This window comes from Grampus griseus (genome assembly GCF_964374135.1).
Source record: "Grampus griseus genome assembly, chromosome: 11".
Taxonomy (NCBI): domain Eukaryota; kingdom Metazoa; phylum Chordata; class Mammalia; order Artiodactyla; family Delphinidae; genus Grampus; species Grampus griseus.
The window spans coordinates 50714761-50731965 of record NC_139005.1 but is presented as its reverse complement, the minus strand read 5'-3'; the positions used below and the strand labels follow the sequence as shown (position 1 = coordinate 50731965).

Here is a 17205-nt window from a genome sequence, read left to right as displayed (position 1 = left end):
TTTTTCATGAGAGCAATGAACAATTTGGTATAATATCTGCCCACTTCACAATGATCAGAGATTTTTAACATAAAATGAATGTCATTTTATCCAGGAACTTCTAATTTTGCAGAAGATATTTTCCTTTCTTGTCTCTCAAGCACTCCATTTGTAGTGGGGTAAAGAGAGATTGGTAAGGGCAGAGGATCTAAACAAAGTCCAGCTTAATATTCCCTGTATTCTGACATGAATGATTTGCTAATAATCTGGCAATATTCAAGCACATGGAGTTCCCTGCACAGGCAATGAGCTTTCATGCATCTGTGCTTTCCCTCACACACGAATTGCTTTTTTGGAAGGCCCTTCCCACCCTTCCTTTGTCATAAAATCAGGTGTCAGCTTCTCCAGGAAGCCCTTGGGAGGTTTACACAGAGCTGTGGAGACCTCCATCTAGCCCAGCACCCAACACCATACATGGAAATATCTCACAAGTCTAACTCATTGATGACAGGGCTGTTTGCCATCAATATATTAACGGGACCTATACATTTATTGAAAGGCTCCTCCCAGCCTCTCAGTGTGTATCACCTGGACGCAACAGAGATGATCCTCTAATAATTTTAGAGCTGAGGCAACTATGCTTTTAGTACTTTCCATTTAACTGACTTAGAGACGGAACAGATTCTGAGATTTGGAACAAACGCTGAATAATGGCATTCCATAAATCCTAGAAACTTACAAATCACAACCCCTCTCCCTACAAGTGCTGGGCAGCCACTCTACAGAGGAGGAGAGCACCGTCTTAAAAGATAACCTATTCCATTTCTCAACAGATCTAATGGTTAAATTCAGGAACCAGACTGCCTGGGTTCAGATCCTTGTTTTGCCTTTTATCACGTTCCACAGTTTTCTCACCTGTAATTAGGAATAAGAATCATACCTCTAAGGTTGCTGTGAAGATAAAATGAATTAATACATGCCAAGCGCTTGCAGTGGTAACTGGCGAACAGTGTGTTTCACGGTTGCTACAAAAATCATAAAATACCACCCCCCCACCATATCTTTAAAGACCACGATAGCCTCAGCCAGTGCTTAGTGTCAATGCTCACTTGTTTACTCTCACACACCTGAAGGTTGAGAGCAGAGGGATGGTCTTTGTTCTATCCATCAAAGAAACTGAGCTGCAAAGAGACTTAATCCTTGCCCAACAAGTCAACAGAGAAAGTCAGTGATAGGGAAGGTCATCAGAAAGTCCTTGTTTCAAAAAGCGTTTTCATAAGAAGTCTTCAGAGGCCCTGAAATACAAGTTTAAGCTACTGAAAGAATAATACCCACAAACTGGCACTTGGAATACATATTAACCAGGGCCATAGTGAACACAGTGGCAGCAGAAGTGGTGAAGGGAGAGTTTCAAGCAGTTGGCAACGTTGAGGGGGAAAATACATGTATAATGAAAGGCCAACAAATTTACTAGAATTTCAAAGTCACCGGCATTAATTCTTTTCAGGGAAATGTTTCACATGTCTTCAACATTACACGTGTGTATTAGACATTTAAGTTATATGGTTTAGTATATGAAATATTTAAGCTGAGGACACCAGACACTTAGAATTTTAAAATCATAAAAGACCTGAAACCCTTGGAATTGTAGCATCAACTAAAATGGAAAGAATGATATGGAATCCTTTCCTTTTAATGGAAAATGGTTTAGAACTTGACACAAACACCTGTTTCTCAAATTCAATACCTCTCACTCCACTTATTAAAAAGAAGAGAAAAAAAAAAAAGAAGAAAGGTGAGAGGCCTTTGTTAATCTATGCAAGAAAGATTTCTGAGCTTTCTAATTGCTTTTGACCAGATGTCTAACCATTTTTTGCTGCTTATGTCGTTTAGAATCTCATTTGGTACTCTCCTGAAATCTTTCAACTTCTGATTTTTTTTCCTTTCTCTCTAGATATGGCTCCAGAGGGAAATTCTATGAATATGCCTGTGTTCGTCCTAATTGGATGCCTTGGCTCACACTGCTATTGCCTCAAAAACCCTCCCCAACTTCTCTCCGTCTGTCCTACTCGTAAAATCCTGTCCATTTTCAGACCCTTTCCTCTCTGAATTTTTCTTAATCCTCAGGGTGGACCTCTCTCTTTGAAACTCCAAAGCCCTCTAGCTGAACCTTTCTGTTGGTACATAATGGTCTGCCTTAAGTTATAATCACCATTAAAAAGGGAGTACTGGGTCTTCCTGGGTGGCGCAGTGGTTAAGAATCCGCCTGCCAATGCAGGGGACACGGGTTCAACCCCTGATCCGGGAAGATCCCACATGCCGCGGAGCAACTAAGCCCGTGTGCCAAAACTACTGAGCCTGCGAGCCACAACTACTGAGCCCTCGTGCCACAACTACAGAAGCCCGTGCGCCTAGAGCCTGTGCTCCGAAACAAGAGAAGCCACCGCAATGAGAAGCATGCCCGCGGCAACGAAGAGTAGCCGCCAGTTGAAGCAACTAGAGAAAGACCGTGCGCAGCAACGAAGACCCAACACAGACAAAATTAAATTAATAAAATAAATAAATCTATTAAAAAATAGGGAGTACAGTGTGCGAGCTGAGCCTTTTGACTCTGCTTGGTCTGAGACTTCCTAGCTGTGTGACCTTGGGCAAAGTACTTAACCTTTCTGTGCCTCATCTACCCTGTAGGGCCGTTGGAAGAATTTAAAGAGCTAATTATATAAATTGCTTAGAATAGTACCAGATATAGGTTAGCTGTTGCTATTTAGTCCTTGTTTAGCTTTTATTTGCCAGACTTCTGGTACTGTCTTGCCTAAAGCTCCCATCACAGTAGCACATACATAGTAGGGCCCTATTTACTAATTTGAATTAAAATAAAAACCTGGGTTACAGTTCCAACCTGGGACTTTAGTTAATCACTTAATCTGAGTCTCTGTGATGGTCTCCCTAAATGAGGAGGTTAAGTTGATCATTTCTAAAGGCCCATTCAGTGCTAAAATTCTATCAGATAATCAAGTGAGTTAAGATATGTTGAAATGGATCACCCGGCTCAACAGATTTAGATCTTCATTCCCTTCACATGATTTTTACTGGTCAACATTTCTAGTCCATTTTGAGACAATAAATCTAAGGAAAATGCCCATGATTTATTCTATGTATATGTATTATATATTTGGTTTTGATGAATAATGATAAACAAAGCTAAGTACCTTAATTACCCAATACAAATGAAACATTCTGATTGTCTGTTATTAAAGCATTCTAATCATTTAAAAGTCATACTACTATATTTCAGAATGTAATAGTTTGGATAAAATACTCGGAGAAGGATTCTTGATATGAAACATGCTTTAGAAATGTTTTGTTTTTACTAAACTATACTTTCTAACACTTTTTTGTTCTTTCATTTCTAAGCCAAATACTTGTTTTCGGTTCATATTGTTCACTTCTTTTAAAAGACAGTTTTATTTGTAGTTCATAAGCACCAACCATAACTAATTCTCAAATCTCAGAGAGAAAAGAAAAATTCCAAGCAGGAGTTAGCGAGCATTTCACCTCATTAATTAGCAGGGTACCCTAAAAGACATCTACATATAAAGTTCTTATCAAACGGATGTCCTGGCGGGGGTAGGGATAAATTAGGAGTTTGGGATTAACATATACACATTACTCTATATAAAATAGACAACCAACAGGGACCTACTGTATAGCACAGGGAACTATACTCAAAATCTTGTAATAACGTATAATGGAAGAGAATGTAAAAAAAAGAATATATATAATATATAAACAACTGAATGACTTTTCTGTACACCTGAAAATAACACAACACTGTAAATCAACTATATTTCAATAACATTTTTTTTTAAATTAAAGAAAAAAACAACAGCTGTCTTTAGAGAGTCTTCCAATGGAAATTTTATTAATCTCAATCGTTTTGGCAGGAAGAGGAATCCAGGTTAAACTATCGAACCTGGTCTCTAAAGTCAGTCTGCGTCAAGGCCAAGATTAGAATTCAGAAGTTGGCAGGGAGTCATGTGATCCCAATACCTCTCTTTCTTTCCATCTAAGTGTCTAGTAATAAAGCCAGGGCAAGGATATATGGAAACACTTTGTCAGCCCAAGATCTCTAAATAGACTGCTTTTTAAAAGTTTTCCAGGTGGCATCACGGAGAATGTGGTATTCCAGAGAGGTTTTCATTTGGGGGAGCCTTTTACATATCCTTATGCCTTATTTTTCTTTGTTCAGTGTTTTTTTCCAAGACCCAGACCTCTTTGTAGTCCCTCTCAAAGCAATGAATTTGCATTTTCACTACAGAAATATATATTTCAAATACTTCAAATGCCCTTGAGCTAAAATAAATACTTAACCAGAACAAAACAAAAAAACCCCCAAACCTCTTGGAGGCACAGAGAAAAATCTTCTGATAGGATATGGCAAGTATCTTGGGCTTTTTCAGAATGACCTTTCAACCTTGCCTGGGGCATGTTTCTTCTTATAGAAGAATGCATTAGCTCCTGGTTTGTGGGAGGCTCACAAAGCCAGCCAAGGAAGCTTTCCTCAGCAGTCCTCAGAGGTGGAGTTTTCTAAGAAGGGCTTGAAATAATAAACAGTGTCTTCCCTCCCATCTCCTCTAAAAATAATTAGCTTTTTATTTTAACATTTTAAACTGGTTCAAAGATATGTAAAGGCCAGCGTGGATACCTGTATGCATTCAGAAACCCTGTTTTCCAAATAACTCCTGTACACGAGGCTCAAAAGACTTGGGTTTGTACTGGGACGGCTTCTGTTCTCTGTTTGCATTTGTTAGGCAAATTAGAGCTAGAGCTCAGAAGGCAGAAAACAAAGGTGCATGGAATAGCCAGTAATGGATACTTAGCACTAATCACCATGTGAGAACACACAGCTAAACAGGTAGTGTTGACACATAGAACACTACAGCTATATGAAAAGCTATGTTTTAAAGAGGCTGCCCCCCAAATGAACATATCCTAATGTTAAAGCTGAGTGTGCAAACCCAAAGCCGTTTGGGTTTGCCCATTTTGTAACCCACATCAACAATGTGGAAAGCTCAATCAAGTTTTTATAAGTGGCAATCAGAGCGTGCAGTAGAAAAGTTTCAACTCTGAGGTTTACCTCTTAGATCAGGCTCCACCCTTCTTCTCCCCACCTGTCCTGCACATCCTTCCCGAAGGCGGCTGTGCAGTGGGGAACTGATGGGCCTTGGGGATGGAACTGGGCTGAGATTTTGGAGCATTCATTTACTATCTGTGTGACCCTGAGCTATTTATCTGGAGCCCCGGCTCCCATTAGTAACCTTGGGATTAGGAATACCTGCCTCATAGGACTGCTGTGAGAAATGAATGGGATCCTGCATGTGCCTCACGGTAAGGGTTGGATAAATCTTCATTTTCTCAGTTCTTTCCTCTTAATTTAATGGAGTTTGAAGATGGATTATCTCTTGACTCTGGCTAGCCATGTGTGTCACTGATGTATGGAGAGAGTAATCATCAATTACACATAATTAACAATCAATTTCACGTGGATTTACCATGACATCTGTGTTAATCTCCGTTAGAATTTGCTTACTGAGGATGGTAAGCGCCTTGTTTTTCAAAACACTGAGTATAATGCTGTAAAACCTAGGCAAAGTAAAGAAATATTAATATAGGACAAATAATTGTTTTCCCCCTAAAATACAGCATAACCTTTTGAGATTTTGGTCTGAGGGGACAGGCTTAACACTTCAAACCACTGTTTTATGATGAGCCCTTTCCCAGACTGATGAAGGCCAATTTTGGTTTGAATGTTCCTTTTAACTTTTTGTGTCACCATTTTTCCATTTTTGCCTTTTCACTTCTCCACTAACCCAGTCACAGCCCTGTTCACATTTACTATTGATTTGGTTTTCTTACAGGAAGTTACCATCCTTTTTCTTTTTGTACAAAACGAATATATACTGATTATAAGGAAAAACCATGTATATATATATAAACCATCTGAAATTACTATTAATATCATCCCTGATCTCCACCTTTACGCTGAGAGGCAGACAAGGAGCTGTTGCCATCCCACTTCACCGATGATGAGGAAGATGACAATGACAATGGGGATGACACTAACTATCTCCATTTATTAAGCATTTACTATGTGCCGGGCACTGTTCTGATTGCTTAATCTGTATTAACTCAGCTTTATTTTTTCTCTTAGCACTTACACCTGCCATACTATATATTTATTTGTTTATTGTCTGTTTCTCCTCCCTAGAATATAAATGCCCTGAGAGGAAGTAACAGGGTCTGTTTTTATTCACATCTATTATACATCCCCAGTACATCTACAAGTAGCTGGCATGGTAGGAGGCATTCAAAAACTGTGGAATAAATAAACTAGTTTTCCTAACAACATGGGTGAGCCTTATCCAATACACTGAGGGCCTGAATAGAATAAAGAGCTGAGTAAGAGAGCATTTGCTCTCTCTGCCTGTCTTCGAGGTGAGACATGGTCTTCTCCTGCTTTGGACTTGAACTCGGGCTGGAACTTACACCATCAGCTCTCCTGGTTCTCAGGCCTTTGGACGGACTGGAACTACCTTCTGGCTCTCCAGCTTGCTGCCTGCTGATTTGGGGACTTCTCAGCCTCCACACCGCACGAATCAACTCCTTATAATCAATTTCTCTCCCATATCGATCTATCTATCTGTCTATCTATCTATCTAATCTCCTATTGGTTCTGTTTCTCCCAGACTAATACAGATGCCCAGATTGGCTAAGTGAGCTGAGATTCAAATTCAAGTTCAATGTGAGTCCAGTCAATTCTGTTTCCTTAAAGCACAGCAGTCTCCCTGCTTTCTTAACCCTACTTTAGTTCTCTTTCACATGTTAAACTGAAAAGGAAGTTAATTAGTGGATTAGACTTAGAAAGGGAATTTGAAGATCTCGGTTCACTCTTACTTTTTAGCCCAATGAGTCCCATCTGTTAGATCTTTTTTAAAAATTTTAACTTCTTAGTTTTTTCTGTTGTTGGTTTTGTATTTTTTCATTTTATTTCTTTTTCCTTTTTGTTAGATCATTTAAATGAACATTTCTAAGAAGTACAGGTTGCCAGTGAGGCACATGTTCAATTTTTCACCTATGTTTTTGTTAAAGCAACATTAGTGCCATTGATTTAAAAAAAATACAAAGGAGCAAGTGATAAATGGCTTAGGTGCTTTGTGTTGTTGAGGTGGCATTAACATTCAGAGATCTTTGTTAGAGAATGGTTTCCCAAAACTATGGCAACAGAGATAAAATGACAGACCCACAGAGGCTCTGGAGCCAGCCCTGGACTTGAGATCCCACTCTACTACTTATTGTGCAACCTAGGCAAGCCTCTCTGAGCCTTAGTTTCCTCATCTGTGAAATGGGGATAATGATAGTATCTGCCTCATAGAGACACTGTGAGGATTACATAAAATAATGCGTGTGCTTAGCACAATAACTAGCCGTATATAATAAGCATTTAATAAATGTTAGCTACTTTGAAAGGCATGTCTAGTTACCTAAAAAATATCTCCCTTTCTCTCTCAAATTAACAAAATCCTCAATTTTTAACTGGCTGTCAATGAGTTGGCCAACTAAAAGACTGTAACTCCCAGACTTCCTTGAAGCCTGTGAAACTGTGTTTCTAAGTTCTGGCCAATGAGATGTATATGAAAGTGCTATATGGAACCTTCATTAAGTCTTCGTAAGAGACAGAGGACCTGCCCTTCTTTCCTTTCTCCATTCCGTTTCAGGAAAGCAGATGTAATGGCTAGAGCTCCAGCAACTATCTTGAACTCTAAGAACAAAGATACAATTATGTTTCTCTGAACAGTGTATTAGGGGGAGCCTGATTCTTTGATGGCTTTATGTAACCTCCATACCAGTCCTGTGCTGCCAACCTCTGAACTCCTTTTATGTGTGAGAGAGGTTAAACTTCTATCTTGTTTATGCCATTATTCTGAGTATCTCTGTTACTCAAGGCCCAAGTAATCCTAACTGCTGTGGCTGGCCCATGTGGTAGGTTCAAAACCACTCTGAGGCCCTGTTTCTGTAAATAAAGGCAAGGTTGAGGCAAAAATATAGAAAAGGAGATGCATGTCTTCAAAGCCTTTCCTCTCCTTCCAGACGGCACTCAGATGCCACCATCCTCTCTCTCCTGCTCAGAGGTCCAGGCCTTCATGCCCCATGGATACAACCCATTCTCAAAGAATCTGATGAAACTCGGTTCATTTTAAGGTAGAAATGATCATAAGGCATCTCTTTCTATTTGTCCTGGGCATTTGTATTTTATTTAAGACAAAGCCTTCTGATAGAATGCTTGGAATAATCAATAGACCTGTGAGAGAACTATTTTGGGGCAGGGAAGCCCACACATAAGGCTACTGCCCACCACTAAGGTTGGACTGTAATTTAATAATAAGCATTCCTCTGGTTTAAGGAAGTTAATGTACCTCTCAAAAAGGAGCTCACCTTCAACTCCCAAGGAGTATCAAGGGTTGTGAGAAAGGGAGGAGTGAATATTTGTTTGAAAAGGCAATTAAATTGCATCCTCAATTCACTCAGGCTACATATTTTACACCTTACTTCAACAATCATTATTACGTCATCAGTTGTAAAAAAATTCTATGCATGATGCAACCCAGAAGGTAATTTATTCGTGACCAGTCAGTGGATGAATAAAGAACCTAAACCGCATTCCCCCAAACCTTGGTCCCCTGTTCAAACACTCCTCACTTTTTCTTCCTTTCTGAATGTAAACTGAATATATATAATGGACAGATTTCATTTGAACATGACAGAATTTATGTATCTGAATTTAAATTGCAAGAGAGACCATCTTTCAGAGTAAAAAGTGTGTGTGTGTCTGTGTGTATGATAAGATGGTCTTTCCCCACAGAACATGACATCTGACCTCAAATGTGCATGCTCTCTGGTTTGGTTAAAGTAAAATTATCTCCCAAGAGCTCAAAGTGATCTACAGACTACCTAATTAAAACCTCACTGCCTGTCTCCTCTATGCCTTGATTCCTCAACTGATTCAGAGATTAAATGACTGACAGGGTTATTTAAACTCTGGTGACCTTTTCTAGAATCTGGCTCCTTCAGGCTTTCAGACTGATACTGATGAGAGGTTTGAGGAGTTATCAACTTACTTGATTCAACTATAGCGTCTCCTAGATATCTAATTCCACTTGATAGGCTGAATCCAGGAGAAATTTCTCTATACACAGCTCTCACTGAGATAAAATTTTCATGACATTCTACCAAATTTTCTTGTATTCAACAGTCAAGTTTATCTTCTCCAGTGTTGCTCTGACTAGTATTACTAGTTCCAGACCATAAACAACAGGCTCTTGTTTATGATGCCATGACAACCAGCAGATTTATTGTTTAAAGTATTAGAGACTGATTTATATTTCTAGGTAAAACAATGCCCAAGCGAAGGGAACCACAAGGAAGGTGCCAGGAAGCCCTCATCTTAAAATAGTTCAATGGAAGAAGACAGAGTTTCTTCTGTGGAAGTCTCAGAGGCACAATGCTGATTTAACTTTTAAATGCTACATCCAGGATTTCTAGAAATGGTTGATACCTTAGGTTATCAGAAATTAATAAATCACACCAAGCGTGGGCTAATAAATGGCCTTTTATATGGATATGACCTTATAACATGAGGCTTTTGCACATAAAGTTAAAGGTTTCTGAAGGAGGAACAAGCAATTAGAAACTGTCAAGTTAATTCAAAAGCACAGGTGTAGCAAACATGCTGCATAAAAACACAAATTTATCACACATGTAGAATAAAACTGGAAAGAGGATTTTATAAGAATATCACTCATTTTATAAAGTTTAAAACTACAGGTTCTTTTAATTAGCAAGTATCAGTGGAGCATTAAAAGCAATTTAATTCACAAAACTGTACTTTACACACTTGCTTTTTAGGAACAAATGAATTTGTAAATCAAGAAACCTATTTTAATAAGTTTCAGGTTTAATTTGCCTGTAAAGAAAAATTCAAATAATCTTGTGTAATGAAAATGCAAACATCTATAGTTAGAACAAATTAACATTACTCAATTCTCATTATGTTGCTCTCTTATAAAATAAAAACTCATCCAATTCCTCCAAAAGGAATTTGTATTTAATATGATCATTAATTATAAAACAAAATATACATAGGCATATGACTAATCACTGATTTTGTTTTTTTAATAGTTCATCATTTAATTTCTTCTGATTATATGCATTAACCTGAAAAAACTTAAATTCAGAAAAGCCAACTATTGCCAAGACGGAAAAATAGATACGCCTCCCCCTCAATATTCTGGAACTGAATATATGAATAGATCACATATAATCCAACCATATAAAAACATTCTTTTTGGGACAACTATAGTCCAGTTTCTTAAAGTGTTCTGACTGCATATACATATTTACTTGAAACAGTCTCGTGCCATCTATCCACTCGGTTCCACATTTCTACCAGAGAAGCAACCATCAACACTCTAGCTTGGAATGAGTTCTAATAAGAGAAGTGTTTCTGCAAACCAGAATTCTAAACCAGATTTTTCCAAAAGAACGATTACAGTGCTTACCGTATAGAGCTCGTTAAGAACCTTCATTAAGTCCTCATGAAGTTGGAATGCAATCTCTTTGCTCTGCAATGAGAAAAAATTAACAATATTAAAAACTGTAACAGAAACTTGTTTCTAGATGACTTACATCTTAAGAAGTCCACTGACTGAAAATAGAAGAATGTGTATAACACAATGGAAGGCCAGCACGACCCTGATACAATAAACATCTTTGATCAAATGACCCTTTCTAAATACTAGATGTGTGCACCAATGGTTACCACTGGCTGGACAGAAGTAAAGAAGTGGACAGTGTGAATGGCTCTCCCACCATCCAAATCAGACTTTATCAAGAGCGAGAAAAAGGAGGGTGAGGCGCCATGCTTGCTCAGAAGTTGAGCTGCAGAACTTAAGGCATGAAAAGATGAATTCCAGCATCTTGCTTCCCATCTCAGTATCATCACAAGGGAATTTTGCAGTGTTGAGTCCCCAGAAGTTAAGTTAGAAACCAAAACGGAAATTTACTCTCCCTTTCCAAAATAACTATGTGACTGACTACAAAATTTTTTTTTAATTAACGCATAGTTCATTTACAATGTTGTGTTAGTTTCTGGTGTATAGCAAAGTGATTCAGTTATACATATACATATATATATGTATATATAGTGTATATATATATGTATGTATGTGTGTACATATATATATGTTCTTTTTCAGATTCTTTTCCATTATAGATTATTAAAAGATATTGAATATAGTTCCCTGTGCTATACAGTAGGATCTTGTTGTTTATCTATTTTATATATAGTAGTTTCTGTCTGCTAATCACAAACTCCTAATTTATCCCTCCCCACCTCTTTCCCCTTTGGTAACCATAAGTTTGTTTTCTATGTCTGTGAGTCTGTTTCTGTTTTATAAATAAGTTCATTTACATCACTTTTAAAGATTCTACATATAAGGGATATCATATGATACTTCTCTCTCCCTTTGACTGACTACAATTTTAATTTTAAGAAAACACTTTCACAGTAGTGAGTTGGTAAGGCCACTTATGCTCCACATACTTTTTGCCTCTGCATTTATTATTGTTATTTTTTCATTAAGACAAAAAAGAGAGTTTTACTTTTCCACTCAGTGGGTAAATGACAGCATTTAAGATATCCTTCCCTAGGCTAATTCTGAGGGTTTGACAGAGGAGTATTTGAATTTTTTTTTTCAGCAAAATCTGTAAGTTAACTTTAAAGGAAATCATATATCCAAATTACTTTTCTTTTTTTTTTTTTTTTTTTTTTTGCGGTACGCGGGCCTCTCACTGCTGCGGTCTCTCCCGTTGCGGAGCACAGGCTCCGGACGCGCAGGCTCAGCGGCCATGGCTCACGGGCCCAGCCGCTCCGCGGCATGTGGGATCTTCCCGGACCGGGACACAAACCCATGTCCCCTGCGTCGGCAGGCGGACTCTCAACCACTGCGCCACCAGGGAAGCCCTTTTTTCCTGTTTTGAGTTCAGTATTCAGTCAGGTACAGAAAATGGAAAAAAATGTGTAGCATGGCTTAAGCTATAGTTTGAGACAATAACAACAGCATCCATGGTTCATTTATGTGTCTCCTACTGGGCTGTCAGGACTGGGAGTAAGGGCCATATCTGTATCAGCTCTGCGACCCCAGTGTCCTGCACAGTGCTTGGGCATGAGGCCAGAACTAGGGTGAGGCAAGTGGGGTGCCGAGGGTATGCAATTTAAGAAGACACTAGTCCAGGTCCCGCTTGGGCACAAAGGAAGCTTCCAATCAGCACTTGCTAAATGAATCTGCAAATAAGGTGAAATACTGTTGTTCGTGTGATTTGCTGAAGTAGTTACTGCCTTTGGTGAAGGCTGGCCACTGGTGAGAGGGCAGAAAAGAAAGGCCCATAGACCACCCTTAATAAAATCAGAGGATCTAGATGAAACACAGTCCATCTGCCAACACTAGGTCATTGGGTTAGGCCTCCCTTAAAAAAGGCCACATGTGCTGAAGCAAAAATTGTGAACATAAAATAGTGTGGGAAGATGACATCAGAGCAATAGCTAAACTTTGAGAAATTCAAGTTCGTTAGCTGCATTTGCCCCTGGGTTTTCTTGGAGCGATAAAGGGTGCTGGTGTTTATCGAGCTCTGAAAGATTTAAAATCCCTACACTTGAGTTAGAGATTTTTATGTTTTGCTATGTCCCTGCTATGTGAAGAGGTGGGTTAAGAATCACTGAAGGGTGAAAGGGAAGTCACAAGTGAGCAAATGAAGCCAAATGAAACTCATTTTATTTCCCTTAAATCTTGGCTATTCTGACTATATACATTACACTGCAATCTCCTATGACTTCAGCTTGGTGTTATTTTAATATCATATTTCATTCAAGGATCTGAGCTACCAATTCAGAACTCTCTAATGGGATCAAAGGCTACCAAGTAACTCTGCTCAGCTGCCCGCATTTCAGGTAGCAAGTCCAAAAAGAAAATATTTCTTGGCTAAGACTTTAGAACAATAACCTCCAAAATCCCTTAGGTCCAATTAACTGCAAGCCAAGAATATTTAGGATCATATTGAACACTTGGGTTTGGGGCAATAAGGGCCTGCTAAACCAGCCAAGTCAAATACCTTACAACAGCAAAACAGACATACTGTTCTCTGCTGAGCACACTCTCACATTTTTGGTTCACCTTTCCTTGGAGGCCCTGAAATATAAAACATCTGTCTGGGAGGCAGTATAGAATAACACTTCGAAGCAAGGACTCTGGAGTCACAATGCTGGGACTGAAGTCCCAAAGGCTTTGGACTCCCCTGTGCCTGAGTTTCCAGATCTATAAAAGGAATGTAGTCATGGTACCTACGTCATCCGGTCGATGAGAGCATTAACCAGATGACACATACACAGAACTCAGAATGGTACCTAACACACAGTAAACATCCCACAGATGTTATAATTATTTAATTCTTTCCCAGACACTGTAACGGGTAACTCCCTTGAGTGAAAAGCCCACATGGTATTCTTCCTTCTTTTGGTCTCTACGGACACTTATTCCATTGACTTCCACATAGGAAGTTCTTGGCAGATATCGGTTGAATTGAATTGGATGTCCTTCACCCCACTCCCCATTACCCTGGCCTTTAGATCCACGCAAGTGACCTCTGATTTGGAAGGGCCTCGAGTATTGTGCTCCAGCCCTTGAGCCCTTCTTACATCCATACACCCTTGCCGCACATGTACACTGAACTTATCTATGTTCCATTTTCGTGGGTATACTACTGGTGGTACCAGATGAATTAATCAAACATCTACTAGGAAATGGATAATTCCTCAAGCCAATGGGATAAGATATATACAACTCATGAAAGAGGCCGTTAAGGAGCCAGGCTTCAGTGGGAACTTTAAATTCTGTGAGAAGTTGGTGGCAAGTTATTTTCAGGTAGGTAGAGCCCCAGCTACCCTCATGACACATCACCGAAGTTTCCGCCTGGATGTTCGCTTTGAATGACAGTCTAAACTCTCCGTGGCCTAGTCAGTAGCCTCGAAATTAACCATTTTCTCCCCGCCCTGCACCACTCCTTTTGCCTGCAAAAACTGTTAAAAGAATTGGGCTGTGCTCTGAAACACTAGACCATGTGACTGAAGGGTGAAGCATGAATTTGCACACCCTTTTGTTCACAGATACCCGGGCCAGACAACATCAAGTCCTAGTCTGAGTGCTGGGGGCTTGGTCCCTGTCCCCATGGCATAGAAGCAACGACAAGATCACCTCATGTTATCCCCACCCCCAACTTTAAACATGTCTCCAATTTATTACAGTAACAGTGAAAAAGAGTCCTTTCTTCTAAATACGACTCTGGACCCCAAGAGAAGCAATCTTAAAACAAAACACATCTGATGTGGCACACAGGATGCTGACATACTCAACTAATGCACTGAAACCCTTTAATTAGAAAATATCTGGATTATCAAAAGTCCATCAAAATTCAATAGGTTTAAGTATACCTCTGGATTCTATTTCATTAAAAATTTGAAAACAGTGAGAGCAGACCCTTGACCCTTGACCCTTGACCAAGAGCTGCTAGGTAAGAAAAAGGATACGGGTATTAAGGAAAGCAATCAATGCTCCCTTTGTACAAGAGAAAAAAATAACGTTATGAAATGATATATGCTTGAAATAAAGTATTTTTTATGTTATTTGCGATTGGCTGATTAAAATTACTTTTGCCCAGGGAAGGAGAGTCCCCTCCAACTGCAAGGTATGGAGTTGAAAAAGCGAACAGGTTTTTTTCCCCCATTCTGTGGGCCTATATAAGTTCAAATGATGGTAAAAACTTCTAATGCATTGCAATAGGATTCTAGGATTCTGACCCAATAGGATTCTAGGATTCTGACCAAGGGGAAAGAAAATGGTTAGAACCTCCATTCAGTTGACATTTATTAAATGTCTCCAATGTGTAAACCCAGAGTTGAATACCAAGTCAATTTCTAATTGTTTCCTATTCATTATCGCTTTGATGTTTCAGACAATTCAAATAAGTCCAAAATGAACAGTCCCAAAGTTTCCACCTTTTTCATTATAAAAATGAATTAAGTATATTGAATAATATTGGAAAAATAGAGAACAGAAGGCCAAAACTACCACCATTATAATTTGATGGGTATATTTCCTTCAAGTTTGTTTATCTAAACAGAGGTCTGAGTTGTAATCATTCTATAATAATAAAGTATCTTTTTTCTACTCTGCTTTCTTCCAGTTATCATATATTTTCCCATGTACTTATATAATTTTCAGAACATTATTATTGATTAAAATAACTACACAGTGAATGTATATTAACCATTCTTCTATTATGGTTTCCAATGTTTCCACTATTTTCCATCAATCATTCAATTACTTACTTATTCATTCAATTTCACCAATATATTTTAATCACCCTGAACTATTATCATGAATGCTGTTCTAAAGTCATACCTTGCATTCTGTGCTGTTGCCTCAGTGTCAATTCCCAGACATGAAATTACCAGGATAAAAGTATTGACATTTTAAAGACCCTGGATTCACATTGGAAGATTACTTTCTAAAAGGGTTACAATGAATTTATATCGCTTCCAGGACAATAGTGTCATTCATGTCAGAATCTGGGGTTCATCCAAGACTTGCTTCTTCTCCTTGAAAGAGAAGCCACCAATCCTATCTATTCTGGTTGATCTGTTTTTCTGTACGTCATGAGAATTTTTTTTTAAAGATAAAGACCTAGGGAACTCCCTGGCAGTCCAGTGTTTAGGACTCTGCCTTTCCACTGCAGGGGGCACGGGTTCAATCCCTGTCGGGGAACTAAGATCCTGTAAACTGCGTGGTGCAGCACCCTCCCCCCACCAAAAAAGATGAAGAGCTAATTATGTCCTTCCTCTGATTAAAACCCATCAAATTCTTGCTATAATTTTTTCAGGATAGAGTTACAATTTCTTAAATCACTCATAACTTCCCCTGTCAAACTAGTCTACCTTACCTTCCACAGCTCTCAAACCACATCCTTTAGCCTGATAAGATGCTCAGTCCCAGGTTCTACCTTCACATCTCTGCCTTCCCCATGCCGTCCTCATTGCCCAGACTCTGCTTCCTTCTCTGGCCTAGTACAATCCTACATGCTACTACTTTGTGAAAACTTTCTTGTAACTTTATCTTGTCCTTCAAATAAAGAAATTAGACCCTCCCTTCTTTTTGACTGTATAATACATTCATTCATTATCACTTCTAGGCTGTATGATTTAGTGGTTAGTTGTTCAAACTCTAAAACTGGATGCCTGTTTTCAAATTCTCTTGTCTGTGCATAAGTTAAATAATTTTGTGAGTTTCCTCAATGGCAAAAGAGAGATACCAACAGCCTCTACATCACAGGGTTTTATCGGGATGGTCCTTATTAAACACTTAACACAAAACCCAGCACACAGTTGAGTGTTAAACAGATGCCGCCCGTTATTATTACGCTCATCATGTTTCTTTTTCTCTTCATAAACAGAGGGTTTCTTTGAAAGCAGGGACTGTGTCCTAATCATTTTTGTGTTCCCAGGGCCTGCTGTGGTGCCTGGCACACTGTAGGTGCTCGATATACCTTTGATGAATGAATGGGACCCAGAGGTGAGTAAGGTACGGCTTCCTCCCTCCAGAGTCCACAGTCTCATGGAGGAGCTCGATGTGCCCAAACAGCTTCCTATACAGAGCACTGTGATAAGTGCTACACTGGGTGGACCCTGGCCAGTATCTCTATTCCTGGAGAACAGCAGGCTTGCTCCCTGGAACCTCCCAGAAAGGGGAGAAAGGAAGGCAGAAGAAAGAGCATAATTAATACAACCATAATTGAGTACATTGGGCAATCGATCAAGTGATCTATATGGTTGGATTAAATGACCAATTCAGAGGGCCTCTGGCCTCTCACAGAGTTATTTTTAAAGCAAATCTATTGTGATGACCAGTCAAGGAATCCTGACCTTATGCTGAGTCAGAGTGAGACTAAGAGAGAAGAAGGAAAACCAGATTAAATATTTAATGAGAGGCTTGCAAATGATTATAGTGTCTCACGCTCAGTGAGTTTTGGATGGAAATTCTGGTTAAAAGGGTCAGGCCACAC

At 39.1% G+C, this 17205-nt stretch overlaps 1 protein-coding gene across 2 annotated transcripts in view; it reads right to left on the bottom strand.

Moving 5' to 3' along the window:
- Positions 1-17205, bottom strand: part of SRGAP1 (SLIT-ROBO Rho GTPase activating protein 1) — a gene marked incomplete at its 3' end in the record, with an annotated part of 268789 nt that overhangs the window by 96129 nt on the left and 155455 nt on the right. For both annotated transcript variants that reach the window (XM_082665120.1, XM_082665121.1), the window contains exon 4: positions 10596-10658. In XM_082665120.1, the coding sequence (XP_082521246.1) occupies positions 10596-10658 (63 nt within the window). The remainder of the gene's footprint in view (positions 1-10595; positions 10659-17205) is intronic.